This window comes from Peromyscus eremicus, chromosome 2, assembly GCF_949786415.1.
Source record: "Peromyscus eremicus chromosome 2, PerEre_H2_v1, whole genome shotgun sequence".
Lineage (NCBI taxonomy): Eukaryota > Metazoa > Chordata > Mammalia > Rodentia > Cricetidae > Peromyscus > Peromyscus eremicus.
The window spans coordinates 61,665,224-61,686,877 of record NC_081417.1 but is presented as its reverse complement, the minus strand read 5'-3'; the positions used below and the strand labels follow the sequence as shown (position 1 = coordinate 61,686,877).

The 21,654-nt window shown below is 46.5% G+C and overlaps 1 protein-coding gene across 1 annotated transcript in view; it reads left to right on the top strand.

Annotated features, from left to right (window-relative positions):
• Nucleotides 1-21,291, top strand: part of B4galt1 (beta-1,4-galactosyltransferase 1) — a 31,720-nt gene extending 10,429 nt beyond the window's left edge. The window contains exons 2-3 of the mRNA XM_059254123.1: nt 18,164-18,399; nt 20,771-21,291. Of these exons, the coding sequence (XP_059110106.1) occupies nt 18,164-18,399; nt 20,771-20,914 (380 nt within the window). The 3' untranslated portion in view covers nt 20,915-21,291. The remainder of the gene's footprint in view (nt 1-18,163; nt 18,400-20,770) is intronic.
• The last annotated feature ends 363 nt before the right edge of the window (nt 21,292-21,654 follow it).

Below are 21,654 nucleotides of genomic sequence, written 5' to 3'. Positions count from 1 at the left end.
CCTATTTGCCCATGACAAACCCTAATTTCTAAATCAAGCATAGTAAGAGACAATAGTAATAAAAATAGAACAATTTTAGGGGCTGGAGAGATGGCTCAGTGGTTAAGAGCACTGACTGCTCTACCAGAGGACATGGGTTCAATTCCCAGCATCCACATGGCAGCTAACAACTGTCTGTAACTCCACGATCTGACACCTTCACATAGACATACATGCAGGCAAAAGCACCAATGCCAAAACAATTAAAAATAAATAAATTATTTTAAAAAATAGAACAATTTTATAATTGTTACCAATATGCTGTAAGAAGGTTATTTGGGAATGGTGAATTGTTTGTTTCAGGAACTTTCCATGTGGTATTTTCGGGTAGTAGACACGACTGGAATGGGATGGTAACTGAAATTGTGGGATGGGAAACTGAAGTGGGGGGTGGGTGGGCTGTAGTTCTTATTTCGGATGAATTTCCCCCTTGACAGGGGCCAAGAATTGAACTGGGAACCTTACATACTCTAGACAAGCACGCTACCACTGAGCCACATCCCCAGCCCAGCCTCCCTTGTGTGTGTGTGTGTGTGTGTGTGTGTGTGTGTGTGTGTGTGCTCGCGTGCGCGTGTATACGTGCAGGATTGCTTACATGCACACATGAATTATGTGCATGTGGAGGCTAGAGGTCATCGTCCTGTGTCTTCCTCAATGATTTCTGCCTTGCTTTTTGAGGTTTCTCCTTAAATCTGGAGCTCACTGTCTAGCAAGCTCTGGAACCCCCCTCACCTCATTCCTCCCAACATCAAGGTTACAGACGGGGGCCACTATGCCTGACTTTCATGTGATGCTGGGGGTCTGAACTCAGATTCTCAGCCTGCACAACCAGCACTTTTCCCATGAGCCGTGTCTCCCCTCCCCCACTAATTTGTCCCCACTTTGATTTTTGCTTTATGGGATCTCTTCCCTTTATAGTTAACAATGATACCACATTAATTAAAAAAAAAAAATTATACCTACCACTGTAACAAAGCTACTTCAAAACGCATGCATAATTTACTATGTTACAACCATAATTATTGTGTGAAACTAATTTATATTCAGCTGTTTGTCCATGACCTTCCAAAGTGTAATTTTGCCTATAATTATCCTGATTATCTTTAGTTGTAGCTGCCTAGTATCTTTAAAAAAAATTTTTTTTCAAATTTTAATTATTTATTTATTTTGGTTTTTTTTTCTTTTCTTTCTTTTTTGCGGGGGAATGGGGGCTGGTTTTGAGACAGGGTTTCTCTGTGTAGCCTTGGCTGTCCTGGAACTCTCTCTATAGACCAGGCTGGCCTCGAACTCACAGAGATCCTCCTGCTTCTGCCTCCAGAATGCTGGGACTAAAGGTGTGTACCACTACTGTCTGGCTTAACTGTTTTTTTAACTAAATTTTTTTTCTTTTCTAATTAAAATTTTTTCATACGATATACTCTGATCATGTTTTCCCCTCCCCCAGTTCCTCTAATTTTCACTGTGTAGTCTAGGCTGACCTAAAATTCATAATCCTCCTGCCTCAGCCTCATGCCTGTTTACTAACCTTACTGCTAATTCCTTAGTGTTCTTCATTCCAGGTTTCACTGTCATAATCTTGAGCACATTTTGCAGGACATAGTTCTTTATTTCAGTTGAATTACTGAAGCGTTTATCTAATTATTCTGTATCAATAAAAAATTGGGAGTCAGATATTGGGATAAGAACCTGAAAGGGAAGAGATACAGGGAAGCAGCCACCAGTGATTTCCTACCTCTTCTGTTCATTCCTCCAAAACGGCTCAGATCCTCTCTCAGCCCCGCCTTATTACTTCCTGTTTTCTATCTGTCTACAGTCCTTCAAACCTCTATGTTTAATTTTGGTCAGCTAGTGTCTAGCTCTGCCCTCTGACTCAAAAAGCAAGCTTTATTTTCAGAATGAAATAAAAATATCATACAATAAATTACTTCCTTGGGATACATTCTTAGAAGGAATCTGTAGGCCAGATAGGGTCATCTTAACAACATGGGTTCATACCGCCACACTACTTTCTAAGAGGTTTGGAGTCATTCACAGGCTTTAAATATGAAATTCCTGGCTTCTAAAGAATGTGGATCCAAAGGAGTGTTCAATCTATCTTGAGTTTCATGTGAACATTTCTAGTCTCTCTCTCTCTCTCTCTCTCCTCTCTCTCTCTCTCTCTCCAACCCGTGTGTGTGTGTGTGTGTGTGTGTGTGTGTGTGTGTGTGTATGAGAGAGAGAGAGAGAGAGAGAGAGAGAGAGAGAGAGAGAGAGAGAGAGAGAGAGAGAGAGAGAGAGAGAGTGAGTTTCCCAAGTTAGACATGCTTTTCTTGACAGTGATTGCCTCTGGGCTGTTCCTTCCCGGGTACTCAGTATTCTAAAAAGGAATCTGCAGAGATGATTTATACAAATTAAGAGTGAACTTTCCTCTTTCCTTTATATGTAAAGCCAAACTTATAGAATAGGATCAGATGTTGGCTATAAAAACCCAACTTTAAAATGATAATGATCTAAACCTTTGTGAGTTGGTTGCTAGTAACAGCTGCATGCAGCCAGCTCTAGAGACTGTTATTAATAGTTTGTGGTAGATTAGCCTGGGTGCTTGGTCATTTAACCTGAGTGGACAAATTCCCGAATAACAGTTCTGGTTTTCAGAAGCCAATAACAGTGTCCAAATCAAAGAACACTGGAATTATTTTGGATTCAAAATAAGCTGATGCAGTTGTCTAAAATCTGCAAATATGAAGGGCTGATATTTTCCTGTACATGCCTTTTGTCTGGCTTACAGGGCTGGAGATTGAATTCAGGGCCTCCCTCAGACATGCCAGGGCAGGCCTCTTTGGGACACTAATAGAAGCCTGCTTAGTTGCAGAAATGGTAAAGTAATTAGAGCCACTGATTTCAGATGAGCACAAGTGTACAGATCCAGGAGATGAGGCCATACTCAACCTGTAAGGGACACTGCCTTCCTCTTTTAGTCCCTTCCTGTATCTTCTACCAAATTCACAGTTCCCTTCTGACACAATAGGACACTCTGGGTCCACTGAGTCAGGTCAGAGCTGTTTTTTCCTATGTGAAATGGGATCACTTCTTTCCTTGGAGAGTTCGCAAGTGACCCAAGGCATAGAATTGTTGATAAATACTGTTCCCTTGGGCACAGAAGGCATACATCCAGTTCCTTAGGCGATTTGGTAAAGTTTCTTCCAAATAGAGAAGTGTGAAGCTATGACCAAAGCTTACGGAAGTGGAAAACTCAGAGCTGTGGTCTGGGGGAGACTGGCCTGGCTGGTGTGTACAGGTCTACTCTAGGCCACAGGGAGAAGGGCTCCATCTTGTTAATCCACACTGGGAACATACCTGGAGTATGTGCTTCCATGTGTTAGGTGTGCCAGGGAATGGAAGCTGCCTACACAGCCTTCTCCAGGTGGACCTAGTTTGTGAGTACTCGGAACATAAACAATTAAAAGATTTTCAGAAGGAGCCAGAAAGGAGTGTTGGATGTTTTGTGGCCTCTCAAGATGTGAGAAGGTGTGTTATTAAAATAAAAAAAAAATGGAAAATTCTGCATAGAGAAACCTTTTCTTGAAAAAAAAAATGGAGAAAAAAATATGTCTTCAGTTAGGTTGTATGTCTGGCATGTTGGTAGACCACCTAAGGCACAAGCGTGGGGTAGCCGTCTACGTTCTGCATGGGGGCTGGAGTTGAAATCCAGGATGCCTTGTCTGGAAGTCCGTCTGTTGCCAGTGTCCTGAATCATCTCTGGGTCTCAGTTTATCTAGGGATAAGACTGAGGGTTGCCTTAAATGCTCATTGGAGTATCTTCCTGCCTGATGTTGCTATTGTAGCCGTGGTGAGCCAAAAGGCTTCATTGTAGGACCCTGGAGTGCTTACTAGGGCCGCCTTGTAAAGCTGGGAGGGTTGTCAGTAGGCCTTGAGAACCAGCATTGAGTCTTCACTGAAGAAATGCACACCTGCCCTGTCCTCACATGATGTTTTTGATTACCGATTCACACTTGAGAATTGTGCAATCCAGTCACAAGAAAGCGCTGTCTCTCTCTCTCTCTCTCTCTCTCTCTCTCTCTCTCTCTCTCTCTCTCTCTCTCACACACACACACACACACACACACACACACACATACACACTCACCGCACTCCGTGTTTTAAGTAAATTATAACTGTGTGGCGCTGCATTCGTACCGGTCTGTGGTTGCTTTTGGCAGACAGCTGTTAGACTCATCTGGCAAACCTGGGGCCTAAGCAGGACGGCTGACGCTGGGGATCAGTCGATGAGTTGCTCAGTGTGAGAATCTAGTCAGTAGGAGCCATTCTGACTGTAGAGCCCTAGGCTGCAGCCACACTAACATCAGTCATGCACCACTTCATATTTGTTCAGCATTCCCTACAGGCCAGGCATTGGGGAAAGTTTTTCATTAACAGTTACAGCAGCTCATTTTCTTGCTTAATCGTCCTGACCAGAACCTCTGTTATAATGCTGAATTGGTGTGGTGGAAGAGGACATCCTTTTGTTCTTTCCTAGTGGTGAAATACTCAGGTTTCCACTGTTAAGAGTTGTGTGCACGCCTTTTATCCCAGCACTCAGGAGGAGGCAGAGGCAGGTGGATCTCTATGAGTTTGAGGACAGCCTGGTCTGTAGATAAAGTTCTAGGACAGCCAGGGCTGCACAGAGAAACCCTATCTTGGAAAACAAAAGCAAAAAACAAACAAGCAAGCAAAAGACTTCTGTAGAGGCAGACAGCAATACACAGAAGGCCACAGATTGCTCAGGGAGCTGAGAAGTCAAAAGCCAGAGTGGAGAAGTCAGTTTGCTCTAGCCTCAGGCTGTCATGGTGACAGATAACCCAGACCTGCAGGCCTTCCTTCCTCCCAGCAGCCCTTGAGGAGCACGTTCCACCCCATCCTTATTTTCTTCCTTTCTTTTTATTTTCTCCTTTCCCATCCAGCTATCAAACGTCACTTCATCGCCCGTTATCATCATTGTTCTACTACAGATTCTCTCGCCTTGCTCGGATTTGTTGTGTTTTGTCTTTATTTTCATTTCTGTTTCTGAACGCTGCCCCAGGCAGCCCTGCTCCTGTGTTTACAGCATGTGGGCCTCCACTTGCCACACAGAAGCCTCTGGAGTGTGTGTGTGTATTTTTAATTAAAACCATTACATTTTTAGATTAACATGCAGTAACATTGATTTGTCATATAATTTTATGGACTCAAACTTGCTTATATTTTATGGACTCAAACACCACCATAATCAAAATATAGAACAGTTTAGTCCTTTCCAAAGTCCTCCTTATTAGTCATAGTCTCCTCTCATTAATCCCAGACAACTGTTTTGTTGGATACAAGGTCTCACTTTATAGTTTACACTGCCCTAGAACTCACTGTTGAGGCTAGGCTGGCATTGGACTCTAAATAATCCTCCTGCCTCAGCCTCCCACATGCTAAGATTGTAAGTATGAACCATCACTACTTTTATCTCCCTCCATCTCGGCCTTACATGTAATAGGTAAGCATGTTACTACTGAGCCCCAGTGTGTGTGTGTGTGTGTGTGTGTGTGTGTGTGTGTGTGTGTGTGTGTGTACGTACGTACACATGCGTGCTTGTGTTTTGAGACCAGATCTCTGTTGTATGGTCTTGGCTGGTCTAGAATTCGTGTTTGTTCTCAACTTCCTGAGACCTGGCATTATAGGTACCACCATGCCTAGTTCCTTACGAAAATTTTGTCAATTGTACCAATAATGTGGTAAAAAGAAAATCAGCAATTATGTATTATATTCAGCCTCTCCATCTGGCACCATATCCCAGACTTTGTATTTTACAACAGGATGTTGTTGAATAGTAGAAGCCAGTTATTTGTAGAAGTTTCCTCAGGTTTGCTGTTGGTTCATGATGACACTTTTTGTGTGCTGGGTCTCACTGTGTAGCCCAGGCTAGCTTTGTACTTGTGTTCCTTCTGAGCTATTCCCTCAGCCTATTGTTATTATGTAAATATTCGATTATTCTTCAAACTTCCCTTCACCGGATTGTTTTTAACATCTGTGGTCATTTATTCCTGAATCAGTTACTATGGTGGTTGGTTTCTTTGCATTTATTACTTAAAAGAGATCCCCCCCAATCAATTCTCTGTTTTTGTCTACTCTTTGATTTATAGATAATGCAGACTGTGAATCCTTTTTTTTTAAGTATTTTCTTTTGAGGTTATAGTATAATTACATCATTTCCCCTTCTCTTTCTTCCCTCCAAACTCTCCCATATACTCCTCCTTGCTCTTTCAAATTCATGGCCTTGTTTTTTCATTAACTGTTGTTATATACATATTTGTATATGTGTATATATCCCTAAATGCCTAAGTACAGCCTGCTCACAGACTGTTGAGTCTTGGTTTTTACTTTCTTCAGTGGGTTACAGCTTTCACTGTCGTTGTTTATTCCGATGCTTACCATCCCAGGCTTACCAATGGGATTCCCACTGGCTGGCTCCTGTATCCTTTTGATGTATCCCGTCGTTCTTGGAGCAACTTCTTGTAGGAAAGAGTGAGGTGTTTCGGGAGGCTGCTCTTTCCCCAACAGCCCTGGCACCAGCCATTTTTTCCAGTGAGTCCTAGTTCTTTTCAGGAGAGGATTATATTTAGAGAACAAGAATTAGCTGCCAGGTGTTTATTTTTGTTTTTAGGGTCCATTTACCATGTGTACACTTAGCCTGTTGATTCTGACTGCCCAGAGATACTCCTCCGATTTTCTCCTCTCTTTTCCTTTTCCCACACTCCTTGGCCAGATAGCACTATGAGGAGCACCCTTATACAGGATTCCCTGTCCCTGCCTTTTATCTCATCGGAGGAACACCGGGATTACAGATGTGTGCTAGCAAGCCCAGCTTTGTGTGGATTTGAGGATCTGAACTCAGGGCCTCTTGCAGATGCTTTATCGCTGGGCTATCCCCCAGCCTGCCATGGGGTTTCTAGGAGCCTTCTTTCTGAGCTGGACAACTAAAGGCAGGTGCACTTTCTACAAACCCCAGCAAGGGGTAAGAGCAGGAATCTGTCTTTAGGCTTGCACCAAATGAAGCAGAAATTCATTCTTGGATTTCCCTACAAAGGTGAACACCAACCTAGTTAATTGGGCCAGAGACGTTCTTGACCTGCAATCACAAACTCGTAAGAGTTTTCAGTGCTGGTAAAACCTTCTCACCTTGGGTGGAAACCTTTTTACCTTTGGACAGAAGAAAACTGTCACTTCGGGTGGAAACCTTTTTACCTTTGGACAGAAGTAAACTGTCACATCTCTAGTTTTGGAGTCTCCAAGAGGATTCCCTGCACTGTCTTGTTTCTACTGCCCCCACTGAATTCAAGAGCCACAACCAACAGAGAGGCTTGAGAAGAGTTTAGCTCAGTGAAGTCATGTCAGACCCAACTTTTGTGTCGCCTCCCTCCCTTTACTCCCTGGAACCCGAGATTGAGAAGGATTCAGAGACAGAGGTAGGGCAGAGCATGGGGACACGGGGACAGCAGAGGCCTGCCTGTTCACATCTGCTGTCCTCCATGTAGCTGACCATCAGAACCCTAAAGGATTAGTGAAGGGCAGGGCGAGACAGCTCCTCAGAGGCAAGATAGCTCCTGTCGACTGTGTCAGCCCCCCTTGCCTTAACTTCTCTTCAGATGGAGGGATTATGGTTTCCTCTCTGGCAAGAGTCTTAAGGGTCTGGTTTGGGGTGGATCCTGACCCTTCAAGGTGATGTAATCTGGTCATAATGTTGTTCCTTTACTTAGATTTAGGTTTTAACGCCTTTGGTGACATCTCCATGGACTGAATGGCCAAGGCTTAGGCTTTTCTGGTCATCCCACAGCCTGAATAAGACTTGGAGATTTGGGCTTGCTCTCACCAGGAGTGAGTAGCACGGGGTGAAGAGTGTGTTCTGCATGGCAGCATGAGGCCCAGACCAGGAAAGGCAATGCATTTTCACCAGGTTAGTCCACCCTTTGCCACAAATGCAAATTACAGGCCTATAGCCTGAGAAAGTTTAAATTAACCAGTTCAGCTTATTTTGGGCAGTACCAGCAGCTGATGAATCAGGAGCTGTGCCTGGAAACAAAAGGCTTGCTTAGAGTCTAGAAATAAGAGTTTTGTCTCAAAACAAAACAAGACAAAACCCAAGCAAGCAAACAAACAAAACACCCTAGTACTCATATTAAGATGTAGCTTCCTGGGACTGGAGAGATGGCTCAGTGGCTAAGATTAGCTGCTGCTCTTCCAGAGGACCTCGGTTCAATCCCCAGCATCCACATGGGGACTCAGAACTGTCTATAACTCCAATTTCAGGGGATCCGATGTCCTTTTTGGTCTTCAGGGGCACTAGACACACATGTGGTACAAATACATGGAGATAAAACACTCGTACACATACAATTTTAAAAAATCAAATCAAAATCAGAGATGTGGCTTTCTGGGCTACTCAGAATGTGTGTGTGAGTAGACATGCTGCCCAGCATGAGTTTCCCTTCAGTGCACGGCTTGAGTGTGGTAGATGGTAGCCTCACCAGCAGTGTGAAGGCCGACCACGGCGCTTGGCCTTTGAAGGCTAGCTAGGTCTTGAATGATGTAGACAGCCATGTGTCACTGTGTGGGAAGTGACCGGTCCATGAAGCTGATGGCTGACTGTTGCTGAGGCTGCTCTCTACACATGGAAGGTGACAAAGTGGGGCTGCATAGGCATGTGGCAAGGCTGCCCCAAGCAGAGAGGTGGACAGAACAGCCACCAACCCCACTGTGATACAGCTTTCTGCTTGACCCTCTGTCCAGCTTTGTCTTGTAGGTCTCCTCTGGCAGGTCCCTTTATGTTTTGAGCAAATGCTTTGTTTTTCTCTGTCTCTAATTCTAGAGATCTTCTCCCACAGATGTGTTCGGTTTCCTGTCGAAATGGGCTTCTCCCTCTGGGCCGAACAGTGGGTGATGAGTTGGCAGGAAGAGCTGTGGGTGTGGAACTTGTGTTCTGTGCACATGCCCAAGATGTGTTGTGTCAGCAGCAGGAAAAGAGACGTTTCTTTTTCTTTTCTCGGTTTGCTCTTTTTTCATAGCCAAGTCCTGTGATTTGGAACCAGACATAGTTGTACACACCTGTAATCCCAGCACTTGAGAGGGAGAGGCAGGAGCAGGTCAGGTCATCCTCAGCTGTACAGTGAGTTTGAGCCACCTGAGCTATATGAGAATCTGTCTCAAAATTAAACAGAAATTATATGATTTGAAGCTTTAAAAAATTTAACATTTATTCAGGCTGGAGAGATGGATCAGTGGTAAAGAGCACTGGCTGCTCTTCCAGAGGATTCAGTTCAAATCCCTGCACCCACATGGCGGCTAACAACTGTCTGTAACTCCAGTTCCAGGATTTCTTGACACCCTCATACAGACATACATGCAGTCAAAACACCAATGAACATAAAATAAAATAAATTATTTTTAAAAATTTACATTTATTCATTTAGTGTATGTCTTAGTTGGGGTTTGTATTAATGAAGAGACCCCATGATTGTGGCAACTCTTACAAGAGAACATTAATCGGGGTGCTCACTTACAGTTTCAGAGGTTCAGTCCATTATCATGGTGGGGAGCATGGCGGCGAGCAGGCAGATGTGGTGCTGGAGTAGCTGAGAGTCCTACATCTTGCCAGCAACAGGAAGTTGACTGAGACACTGGGCGGTATCCTGAGCATAGGGGAACCTCAAAGCCTGCCCCCACAGTGACACACTTCCTCCAACAAGGCCATATCAACTCCAACAAAGCTACACTGCCTAATAGTGCCACTCCCTATGAGATTATGGGGGCCAGTTACAGTCCAACTACCACAGTGCATGTGTGTGCTTGAGGGTGTGCACCATGGCACACTTGTGGACAAGCTATGGAGGGCAGTTGTCCCCTTCCCCATTGGGTTCTAGAGACTGAACATGAGGCTTGTATCACCAGGCAGCAAGCACCTTTACCTGTTGGGCCATCTTGCTAGCCCGAGTTTAGTCTTTCTATTAGGAGATATTTTCTTTGAAGATGGAACTAAAAGCTGCAATCATCTTTCCTTGGGTTATAGTTTAAATTATTTTTAGTTCAGCTTTAAAGACATGCCCCAAAGGTACAATAAAATGACACAAACATTTGATTTAAGAAACAAATTATGGGCCGGGCGGTTGTGGCGCACACCTTTAATCCCAGCACTCAGGCAGAGGCAGGAGGATCTCTGTGAGTTCGAGGCCAGCCTGATCTACAGAGTGAGTTCCAGGACAGCCAGGTACACAGAGAAACTTTGTCTCGGAAGAAAAAACAAAAAACAAAAAAGAAAAAATATAAAGGGGAAAAAAAGATAAACCATTTATAGTGACTCCTTTGGAATCTTTGTGAGTTAAATAGTTTTCCTTAATTAAACATTTAAAATCATTTTATTTATTTGTATGTGTATTTGGGAGCACATGCCATATATGCATGTGGAAGTCACAGCTTGTGAGCGATAGTTCTCTCCATCCACCCTTTGGTTCCCGGGGTCCAAACTCAGGACCTCAGGCAGCAGATACCTTCATCCACTGAGCCATCTCACTAGGCCAGTTCTTTAAAAAGAGTTTTAGCAAGTTTGTTGATGTATGTGTTTGTGTATGTGTGTACAGGTGCCACAGCACAGGTGGAAAGGTCAGAGGACAACTGGAGCAGCCAGTTCTCTCTCACCATGTGGGTCCTGGGGTCAGACTCGGGTCATTAGGCATGGTAGTAAGTACCTTAACCTTATCCCACTGGCCCTGAGTTCAATCCTAAAACTCAGTGAGAAATGCTTCCTATGGGAATTGAGAGTCCATTCTGGTGTCCTTCACCCTGCTCTCTCTCGGCTTCACTTGGGATTTACTGAAATGCTTTGTGTTTGTGTCAGTAGCAGAGCAGCAAGGTGAGCAGAGTGCAGGGCCAGTTGGGTAAGGTTGGGTAGCTGGGTTTTTTTTTTACTCTTTGGGGACCCGCCACCCAGCTCCCAAATAAACACGGGGAGACTTATTCTTACTTAGGAATACGCAGCCTTAGCTTGGCTTGTTTCTAGCCAGCTTTTCTAACTTAAATTATCTTGTTTCTCTTTAACTACATTTTGCCTCTCAGCTTTTTTCCTTTCTTTATCCTATATATATATCTTTTCTTTCCTTCTTACTCTGGCTGGCTGGGTGGCTGTTTGACTGGGTGGCTGGCCCCAGTGTCCTCCTTTCCTCCTTTTCTTGCTCTTTAGTCTCTTCCCAGATTTCTCCTTTTATTCTCTTGCCTGCCAGCTCCACTTACCCCTCTTCTGCCTAACTATTGGCCACTCAGCTCTCTATTAGACCATCAGGTGTTTTAGACAGGCAAAGAATCACAGCTTCACAGAGTTAAATAAACACAACATAATGCAACACATCTTTGCATCATTAAATAAATATTTCACAGCATAAGTGAATGTAACACATCTTAAACTAATACTCACAACATAAGGTGTTTTTGTTTGTTTTGGTGTGTACTGTGTTTCGGGGAGCTCACTGGCCAGTGGATATAAATCTGTGTGACCCCCCCTCCCCAAGAGGCACCAGAGGCCGGCCTGAGCTAGCTGCTTGTCCGCAAAGCTTTCCCTGACTCTCTTCCCTAGCACTGGTGTTGATTTCCCTTCTTTGGTTACAGTTTGCCATTGTCACATGCCCCACCATGATCTGCTTTGCTGGTCCTCCTCATGTTTTGTCTTGGCTCTCCCCAGCTGTCACACTGAAGGCAACAGCCATTTCTTAACCCACTTCTGCATGCCTGGTACTTAGTACGTGGTAATTCCTAATGGGGTACCTGTTTGAGTGAATTTGATGTTGTAAATATTTTGAATAAGTGGATGAAAATAAATAACAAATCTCCTGGGATGGCATCCTGGAGGGGGTGGTGCTAGAGGCCTGATAGGTTTAGTGATAACAGTTAATCAATTAGTGGACATGTCTAGAGAGCTTGTCCCCCTCAGAGGGCTGAAGAGAAGGTTTGGGGTGAGCTCTCTGCAGCAGTTAGTGGTCTCATTTCTAGTCTAACGACCATCTGATAGAGCCTCAAGTAGCACAGGCTGGTCTTGATCCTCTGATCCAGCTACACTTCCCAGGAGGTGAGATTATTGGCTTGTGTCATCAGCCCTGGTTTAATAATATGTCTTTCCCAAGCCCCGACACTCTGTTGCATTGCCCGGCTTCTGGTTGGTACATTCCTGCCCTTTGGAATCACAAAGGCCCAGAGAGGAAAGGCTCGACACACACACACACACACACACACACACACACACACACACTGTGTCTGTGGAGCAGCACAGTATTGGGGAGGAGGTCAGAAGAGGGACTAGATGATGAGCTCTGAGACCTGGCCTCAGAAGACAAATCAAAATCACAACCTTAGAGTGTCAGCCTCCTAGGCTCTGGCTACTCCTACACATTCCCCAAATGGTGGAATTTCTTGCTCAGAAATTTTTCACAAGAAATTTAGAGGCCTCACCCTTGAATATCAAGAAAGATGTTTTTAAGGTAAAATTAAAAAAAAAAATCACTAGCAAAATCCACCATGGTTTCTTATTTTCCTAAGAAAAAAGGCCTTTGAACAGACAGAGGTGCACTCAGTCCTGGAAGAAAGAGGCTCCTCCAGTGGATCAGTTAGCCTCATACACATGATTTCAGCATTTCTTTTCTTTCTTCTTTGGTTTTTTTTCGAGACACGGTTTCTCTGTGTAGCCCTGGCTGTCCTGGATCTTGCTCTGTAAACCAGGCTGGCCTTAAACTCAGAGAATGGCCTGCCTCTGCCTCCTGAGTGCTGGGATTAAAGACATGTGCCACCACTGCCCTCCTGATTTCAGCATTTCTTAATCTTGTAAACTGTTGTCACAGCCTAGCCTCAGGTAAGGATCATGTCCTAAAACACTCACTGGCCTATCAGTGAAATCAGTGAAATCAATGTTCCAGCCTGTTTTGCTGAGGCTCAAGGATTGAACCAGTGGCCCAGCCAATTTGAAAGTGGGCCTTTGTTGGGGCTGGCTTAGATTAGCCCTGCTTTTTTTTTTTTTTCTTCTTCTTCTTTTCTTTTTTTTTTTTTTTTTCTATTTTGTTTTTTGAGACTCTCTGTGTGTGTGTGTGTGTGTGTGTGTGTGTGTGTGTGTGTGTGTGTGTTTGTGTGTGGCCTTGGCTGTCCTGGAACTCACTCTGTAGACCAGGCTGGCCTCGAACTTACAGAGATCTGCCTGCCTCTGCCTCCCCAGTGCTGGGATTAAAGATGCACCACCACGCCTAGCTTAGCCCTGCTTTTGATACAGGGGCATAAGTGTGTTTGGATTTGCTGTGTCCTTTAAGGAAGCAGTGGAATTTGCAGAGTTGAGCTCACACGTTGAAGTTATTGAGCGACTTACACAAAAGGCCATGACCTGGACTCCCAGCCGTGAGGCCCACGTGGCAGTGCTCCGGCCTGGGGAGCTGAGGACAGCTCACATCTCATCTGCTTACGTAACCCTGCCTCCCAGCTTTCAGAGCCAAGAAAACACACAAGCCAGCCCAGCGGGGCTGAGAGCCTGTGGAAGCTCATGCCATGCGCCACGCAGCAAGGGGGCCTTGGCCCAGCCTGAGGATTCTCATGAAGTTCTCAGGCTTTGGCTGCCTCGTGTTCCTCTTCCTGTGTCTCAGTGGTTCTGAGAACTGCTTGCAGAGGCGTGTGTATGTGAATGGTGTCAGTCCTTGCCTGCCTGGAGTCCAGCTCCTCGGATTTTGAGGTAGAGCTGGGTGTGCAGTGGAGGGTAGGCCTAGGGCGCAGCAGAAGGTGTGGCTTCCTGGCTGACACTGGCCCCAAGAAGGCATTCGCCTCTGGGCCTGGTGCTGCTGTGTGCTCCTCACTCTAGAGGTGTGAGCTGCAGGACTCCCAGAATGTGGGGGTGTCAGAGAGGTGGAGGGGGGAAGAATTGCCATGCGGTAAACGGCGTGGGGGTGAGGTGCTCTCAATGTATTGGAGGCATGGTGGGCTGTGAGAGTGCCACAGAGGGGAGCTGGAGGGTGAAGAAAGGCTGAGCCGTGGCCAAGCTGTGTGGAGCCTTGGGCAGCTGGAAACCAGGGCAATTTTCAGTTATATTTAGTATATACCCAGTAGGGAGCTTCTGGGAGGTGGGAACATTCTTGTCTGGCCTCTTTCTCTAGTTCCCTCAACTTACCCTTCTTGGGCTGGCATACGGATTCGCACTCAGTTGGTACCCAGAAAGCACTGACTGACACAAATTGAAAAAATGTTTGTGTCTTATCACAAGGAGAGTTGTGTAATGCAAACATTTCAGGATAAAGGCTGGTTTCCTTCTTGGTAGGCTCCCAGGGCCTCGGTCAGCATGCTGTTCATACCTCTGTGCGTGCGTGCGCAAGTCTGCGACAAAAGCCAATAGAAACAGGGATAGAGAGTATTGGAGTTGGGTAGGAAGAGGAGGGGATGGAAGATGGACTGCCCATGTCAGCTCCCGACTGCATGGACAGCAGTGTCGTGGCCAGGGGAGCCCTGGAGGAGAACACGTTAGAGGGTAGGTGCTGAAGGGTAGCAGGCGTATGTGTTATTTGGGGTAGGTTGACTAAGGTGTTTGTGGCACCTGGGGAGCCAGCAGAAAGCTGGGGAGTAGAGACAGAATTTGGGGGATGGTCATTGTTTAAATCAGAGACCCGAGTGAAAGGGAGAGTGATTGTTATCAAGGAGAGAGGCTGAGAAAGCTTGGGTGGTGAGGTAGGGGACATGAGAGGTCATGGTGTGTGGTAACTAAGGCTTCCTCCTGCCTCCTCTCCCCATCCAGGCATGCATTCATTTCTTCCTTTCTGCTTGGGATCAAGGAAGGTGAGATAAGGATTTTCAGGAGATCTTAGCTTGGGGGTCTGTTCTTCCTAGTTTTAACCAGCACTCTGAGCCTGTCAGGTGTTTGTGAGACCTTAGAGTTCATCTAGTCCAATTGTTGCAGTTCAGGGATGGGAAAATAGGTGCCCTGAGAATAGATGGAAATTGTCCGAGGATCACCCAGTAAATCACTGATGCAGCTGCACTGGCGTCTGGGAATCCCCTGTCTTATTTGGGGCTCTTGACCTCAGCATCTTTCCGCAGGGCAACACGGGACACTTCACCTTGCAGGTGTACCCTTGGGGAGGCTTGGCAGACCACATGTGAACTCCTGTCTTCTGGGTTGGTTTCAGAAAGTGTAAGCAAGCTGGTAGGAAGGCAGTCCAGCTGCCTCTTGGGTTCTTGTAAATAGGGTTATGTTTTTCAGTATCTCTAGAACCAAAGGGTAGTGTAGGGAACAGATGGTGTGGGGCCCCCTGAAGGAAGAAGAACCCAGTGATGGGTCATGAGTTCCCTGTACCTTGAGATCTCTCAGAGATCTTGTCCTAGGATTGGAGAGCTGAGCCTCTAAACCTAGTAGGTCTTGTGGGAGAGTGGGGATCTCTAGGGACCTTCATTGCTAGAAAGTTTCAAGGCTTGTGAAAATTGGCCATCAAGCTCTCTTTGTCCACTTTGCCCAATAATTACTATGTGGGGGCTGGGGAGATGGCCCAGTCAGTACAGCGCTTGCTGCAAGCCTGAGGACCTGGGTTCAGATCCCCAGTACCTAGGCTTGGCAGCATCTGTCTGTAGCCCCCGTGCTGCAGGGGCAGGGAGCAGGAATGGAGACAAGCCCATCCCTAGAACTCAGCCTGGCTCAATCAATGAGCTCCAAGTTCAGTGAGGGACTCTGTCTCAAAAATTAAGATGGAAAGCAATCGGGGCGGCGGGGGTTGGGGGATGGTGTTATGTTGACTCTGGCCTCCACACATCTTACACACCCATAGGAACACATATGTACACAGCATACAGACACATTTAAACCAAAATCTACTGGGCTTTTTGTTAATTATCCACTTCTGGCCCTCCCAAGGTCAGCTGAGTTGAACCGAGATTGTGTGTTGGTGCCAGTTACCCCAGGAAATTCTGCTGATAGGATTGAGGTGGATTGTACAAGGTGACCACTAACCTAGCCCTAGAACAGAGTGCCTGCTCCCACCTCAGGGCATCTTGGGAGGTCAGAACTGGGACAGCAGCAATATTGTTAAAAACTGGTTCTGCAAGACCCCTGGCCTCCAAAAGGGAGGTCATAGCCCAGATTCGAGGCACAGCTTTTCTGAGTTTGAGGCTCCCCTTCTTGACTGAGCTCTGTGGTCGTCAAGAGATGAAGTTCTGTTGAGGCCCTGCCTGTCAGTGCAAAAGTTATGTGGTTCAAGGAGAGTAGGAAAGGCTAAGGAAACAGACACCAAGGTGGGGAGGACAGCTGAGCGGCAGGCCGTGTTGCCTAGCCAAAGCGTTTGGCCTCATTTTGTGTAAGCCCATACATACATCTTTCACCAGGAAGGTGATAAGATTAGAGCTGTGTCTCAGAAGAAAATGAACTAATGGAAACAGGTCCTGTGGTGAAGGACAGAGAGATAAGATTGAGGAGGTTCCCAGGAAAGGGAGAGGAGGTGGCAGCTGTCCAGAAGCATTTACCGGACACGGGGAGCAGCTCACGGCTTCCTTTGCTAGAGGAAGATTTGAGGAGGGCAAATGCTCTCTGGGCATGGGAGCTACGACGTTGTTTTTTAATAAACAGGACAGACTGGGGCCCGCAGAGCGGTGGGCAGGAGCAGTGGTTCCCGCTCCTGTATTTCAGGTGACTGGTCTGTTAGTATCCCTCCCGTAGAGGCTTCCCTCTGTGTTCTGGTGCCTAGTTAGTTTCAGATGTGAAACAAATGACCGTTCCCCCAGTGACAGCCGTAGTTCAGTGGTGATGTGGATTTAGGAAATGGTGAGTTAGTGAACTGCAAGGGGTTTCTCCACAGCACAGTGTTTTCAGTGCTTGGGTGCGGCTCCCGTCCTGGCTTGTCCCGGGCAGTTAGTTCTCCACTGAGCACTGTGAGCCTGGGCTTGTGCACTCCACAGGCTCCTTTCTTCCCTCTGTTCCTGGCCACCATGTCAGAATCGACTGTCTGCCTTTCCCTCGAAGCCAAGCACTTTCTTACTGGCCCGTTTCTCTGACCAGAGGACAGAAACTCTGGAGCCATCCAGACCTTGCCTTCTTGGTTCATATACTTTATCAGCCACTATTAGGCAGCGTTCTCTCTCTCTCTCTGTCTCTGTCTCTCTGTCTCTGTCTCTCTGTCTCTGTCTGTCTGTCTGTCTCTCTCTCTCTCTCTCTCTCTCTCTCTGAGACAGAGCTGCTCTGTGTAGCTCTGGCTGTCCTGGAACTTGCTCTGTAGACCAGGTTGGCCTTGAACTCACAGGTTGCTGGGATTAAAGGCTTGTGCCACCATAGCCTGCAGGGTTTTTGTTGTTGTTTTTCTTTTCTTTTTTGATGTTCTTTCTGAATGTCCCTTTTGTTCCCCTCCTTTTCTCCTGGGGTCTCATTCCCTCCATCCTTCTCCGCTGAATTCCTTCCCCTCCTCACTGTCTTCAATGTGAGCCCCATACACCACACCCTCCTTTCTTTTCTCTAGTTAGATTTTTTTTTTTTTTTTTTTTTTTGGTCTAGTTAGGTTTTATTTATTTATTTATTTTCTGAGACAGGGTTTCTCTGTGTGGCTCTGGCTGGCCTGGAACTAGATTTGTAGACCAGGTTGACCTCATACTTAGAGATTGGCCTGCCTCTGCCTCTCTGAGTCTGGGACTAAAGGCGTGCACCACCACATCCTGCTTAGATTAAGTTTAGAAAGAGCCATAGTAGTCCTTTGTCTAGAACGACACAGATGGCAGGTGGCAGAGCTACGTCAAGCTCAAGACTTGTGAGAAAGTGCTTCCTCATCTGTGCTCACCAGTCTCTACAGCAGCAGTCAAGTAGTCTGAGCAGGACTCCATTTTCCAGCGCACCCCGAGGGGGAGAGAGTCTCTGGGGCACGGCGTGTTCCATGGGTACCTGATGGTCTAGGTTTGCCCAGCTCCAGGAGCTCCTGGAACGAGGGGTTTCCTGAGGTGATTAGTTGCACCAGCGGTGGGCATGGGTGCCCTCTCTGTCCTCCTTCCTCCAGGAGGAGCTGTCTCTGAGCTGTGGTCTGGTCAGCTGATGCAGTCTGTGGTGTGGTGGGCCCTGCCGCTGGCTAACTTCTCCCTTCCACCTCTCTAGTTGGCCCCATGGCGATTGAATTTAATATTATTGTGGATCTGGAGCTTTTGGCAAAGAAGAACCCAGAGATAAAGATGGGCGGTCGTTACTCCCCCAAGGACTGTATTTCTCCTCACAAGGTGGCCATCATCATCCCATTCCGCAACCGGCAGGAGCACCTCAAATACTGGCTGTATTATTTGCACCCGGTCCTACAGCGCCAGCAACTGGACTATGGCATCTACGTCATCAACCAGGTGAGGTTTGGGAAGATGGGGCGAGGGAGGTCGAACCCGGCCGGGTCCACGAGTGCATGCACAGTCAGTACTAAGGGAAGGGAGTGTGACATTTTACAGTGAAGTCCCACCCTGCCTGCTACTGCTGCTGACCTTATTTAAACAGTGCAGTGAGCTGAGTGCCAAATGGTATGCTTGCTTATTGATAACAACTGTTAGCTGTGGGAAATAGGAAGGGTGTGTTTGGGTGTTGGAAGTAACCTTCCAGCAAAAATGAAAAAAAAAAAAAAAAAAAAAGACCGTGTCCAGTTATCACAAAGTGAAACACTGATTATTTATCATTTTAAGGTAACTGTGTATTTTTCTTCCTACTCTACAAAAAAAAAATCCAAAAACAAAACTCCATTTTTGTGTCAGATTTTTGGACAACTTTGAAATTGACCCAACTGGACAGTATCTTTCTTCTGGGGCATCCATAAGAGACCATATACCAAGTTGAGGCTGTATGTGTCTACAGCCAGCCATGGGTGAAAAGTCTGGGAACGTCCTATTCAAGAGCCTCAGAGAGTGATGTGGACGAGGCTGAGCTTCCCACTGCTCATCAGCTCGTGTGTGTCAGGCTGTCATCTGCTTAGGACATGAATGCCGAAGACTTTCCTGCCTTATCACCAGACCCTGGAGACTCAGACAGACCTAAGAAACTTTTTTTAAGGTTCTTTTGAGGCAGGGTCTCACTATGGAGCCCTTCTTGTCCTGGATCTCACTCTGTAGACCAGGCTGGCCTCAAACTCACAGAGATCCCACTGCCTCTGCCTCCCGAGTGCTGGGATTAAAGGTGTGTGCTGTCACTGCCCGGCTTTATCCCCAATACTTAAATTCATGTTTATACGGTAATCTCTTAGGTGCGTTCACAGGTCTGAGTTATCTGTGTGCCAGATTTCATTGAAATGTGTTTGAAAAGGCAGTTGGCCCCTTTTGTTTCAAGATCAGCTTTGAGCCTGCTTGAGGTAGTAAGATTGCTAACTGTTTTCTGCTTCCATCAAAGTCAGGGCTTTATGTTTCTTCAGGGAAGCTGGGATAGTTGTTTGCCCATCTAGCTAAGGGCTCCTGTGGCATGGTGCTGCCTCAGTTACTATAGGGAAGTTCCAAAGAAGTGTAAGATTCTGCCATCCTAAAGCTCCCAGTCCACTCTAGGCATGTGAGACTTTGCTCTGAAGCAGTTTGTTATCAATTTAAAAAAGCCGTGAGCCAGGCTGTGGTGGCGCACACCTTTGATCCCAGAGCTTGGGAGGCAGAGGCAGGTGGATCTCTGAGTTCAAGGCCAGCCTGGTCTACAGAGTGAGTTCCAGGACAGCCAGGGCTGCACAGAGAAATCCTGTCTCAACCCTCCCCCCCCAACCCCCGGCCCCAAATATGATTGGATGATGACAGTCCAATGCTTTGGAATTTTAGAGGAAGGAGAGAAGGCTGTTCCCTGATAATCTAGTACAGGGGTTCCTAAATATGTGAGAAGGCAGATCTCCCTGTTACGGAGCTTTCCATGCCCGGGTACACTGCGACCCCGGAAGCTTTCCTGAGCTAGCCAACCTAGGCAGAGTTGTTTTCCAAGAATCATCTCCAGCGATGAGTGTTCTGTGAATCACACTTTGGCGAAAACAACCCTGAATCAGCCCCCTCTCTACTTCCTCCTCCTCTCCCTGGGATACCAGGAACTCCTTTCTCTTTTAACCCCACTTGTACCTTAGTAGCAGGAAAAGAATCATTTTTAGAAGTTGGGGATGTAGCTCAGTGGTAGAATGCCTGCCAAGCATTCAAGTGCCTTATCTCTGAGCTCCAGCATTGAAGAAAAGCAAAAAAGTCATGTTGTGCTTCCCTTCCCCTTGCCGGGGCTAGCCTAGACCCTAGAGGGCAGGGAGGGAGCTTTCTGCTCTGGCCTCAGCTGAGAGACTCAGAGGGAAGGAATAACCAGCAAAGACACATACTGGTCACAAGTAACAGCGGGCTGCCACTAAACCCCACCCCAGACTCCGAGTTTAATGCCCTCCGACTGGGTCACAGTAGCACTTTTTGGGGCCATTTAGCCTCTTCCTGGGGTGTTTCTCAAAGCCTGGTATCCAGGGCTGGGAGTAAGCCTCATTCATGCCTGGAGAGCCATTTCCCAGTCAGTGATCCTGGGCAGGCCACGTAAGCCCTTGACACCTCCAAGAAAGAAGGAGTTACTGTTTCCTCTCCAGGCTGCGAAGCACCTGTGTGGCTAACCCTCAGTAAATATTAGCTGTTGTTGCCTTCATTTGCGTCTTTCCCTCTGTCCTTCCCGCCTCTTGCCTCCGGCTGGTACTTTACTAATAAATTCTTTGTTTTTCTTCCTGCCTCCTGCTTTATTCCAATGTAGTACCAACATCAGGGGCTTGCCTTCCACCTGTTGGGACTTCTGTGGGGCCAGAAGATAACAAATAGTGGTGTGAGTCAGCCGGCAGACTCAGGAGACTCAGGGACCGGGCCGTATAAACGTCTTCAGTGGAAGGTTGTATCTTGAGTCCCACACACAGAAATGAACTCCCACTCGTTTTTATGGTTTATAGTTGTTCTCTCTGTAGGAAGCTGTTGACCTTGTTCAGTGTAGGCTCCCCAGCCACTGTGAAACTTAAAGCTCAAAGTAAGTGTGCCAGAGGGTGGGGATGGGGGGCTTCCCAGTTGTTGCAGAGGAGCAAGTCTGGCTTTTGTCCTTTGGGTTTCTGTTTCTCTTCTTGCCATAACATATGTGGGTCCTGTTAGAGTCCCTGCACATCCTACTTAGTGCCATGTCCCACTCTGAGACACGATATCCAGCCAAGTTCAGCACTGGGACGGACCTTGACTTGGAAATGAATGTCAAGGTATCATACAGTAAATAGGGATGCATTCTGTCTCTCATACTTTAGTCAGAAAAGGACAAAGCCAGGAAATGGGAAGCCGCGGCCACCTGGTAGCACCAACTTTAAATTAAAAAAAAAAAAAAAGAAAGGAAGAAAGAAAGAAAGAAAGGAAGGAAGGAAGGAAGAAAGAAAGAAAGAAAGAAAGAAAGAAAGAAAGAAAGAAAGAAAGAAAGAAAGAAAAAGAAAGGCAAGATGCTTTGGGGACTATCCATCATTTAAACCCTTCAACAATCTCCCCACTGCCTCAGGCAAGGGCCAGAGTGACCTGAAACCTTAGCTGTGATAGCACCTGGGGGCTGGTCCTGAGCTACCTCCCGCCACTTCTTCCCTGTCACCCTTCACACTGTGTGCCATGGGCAAG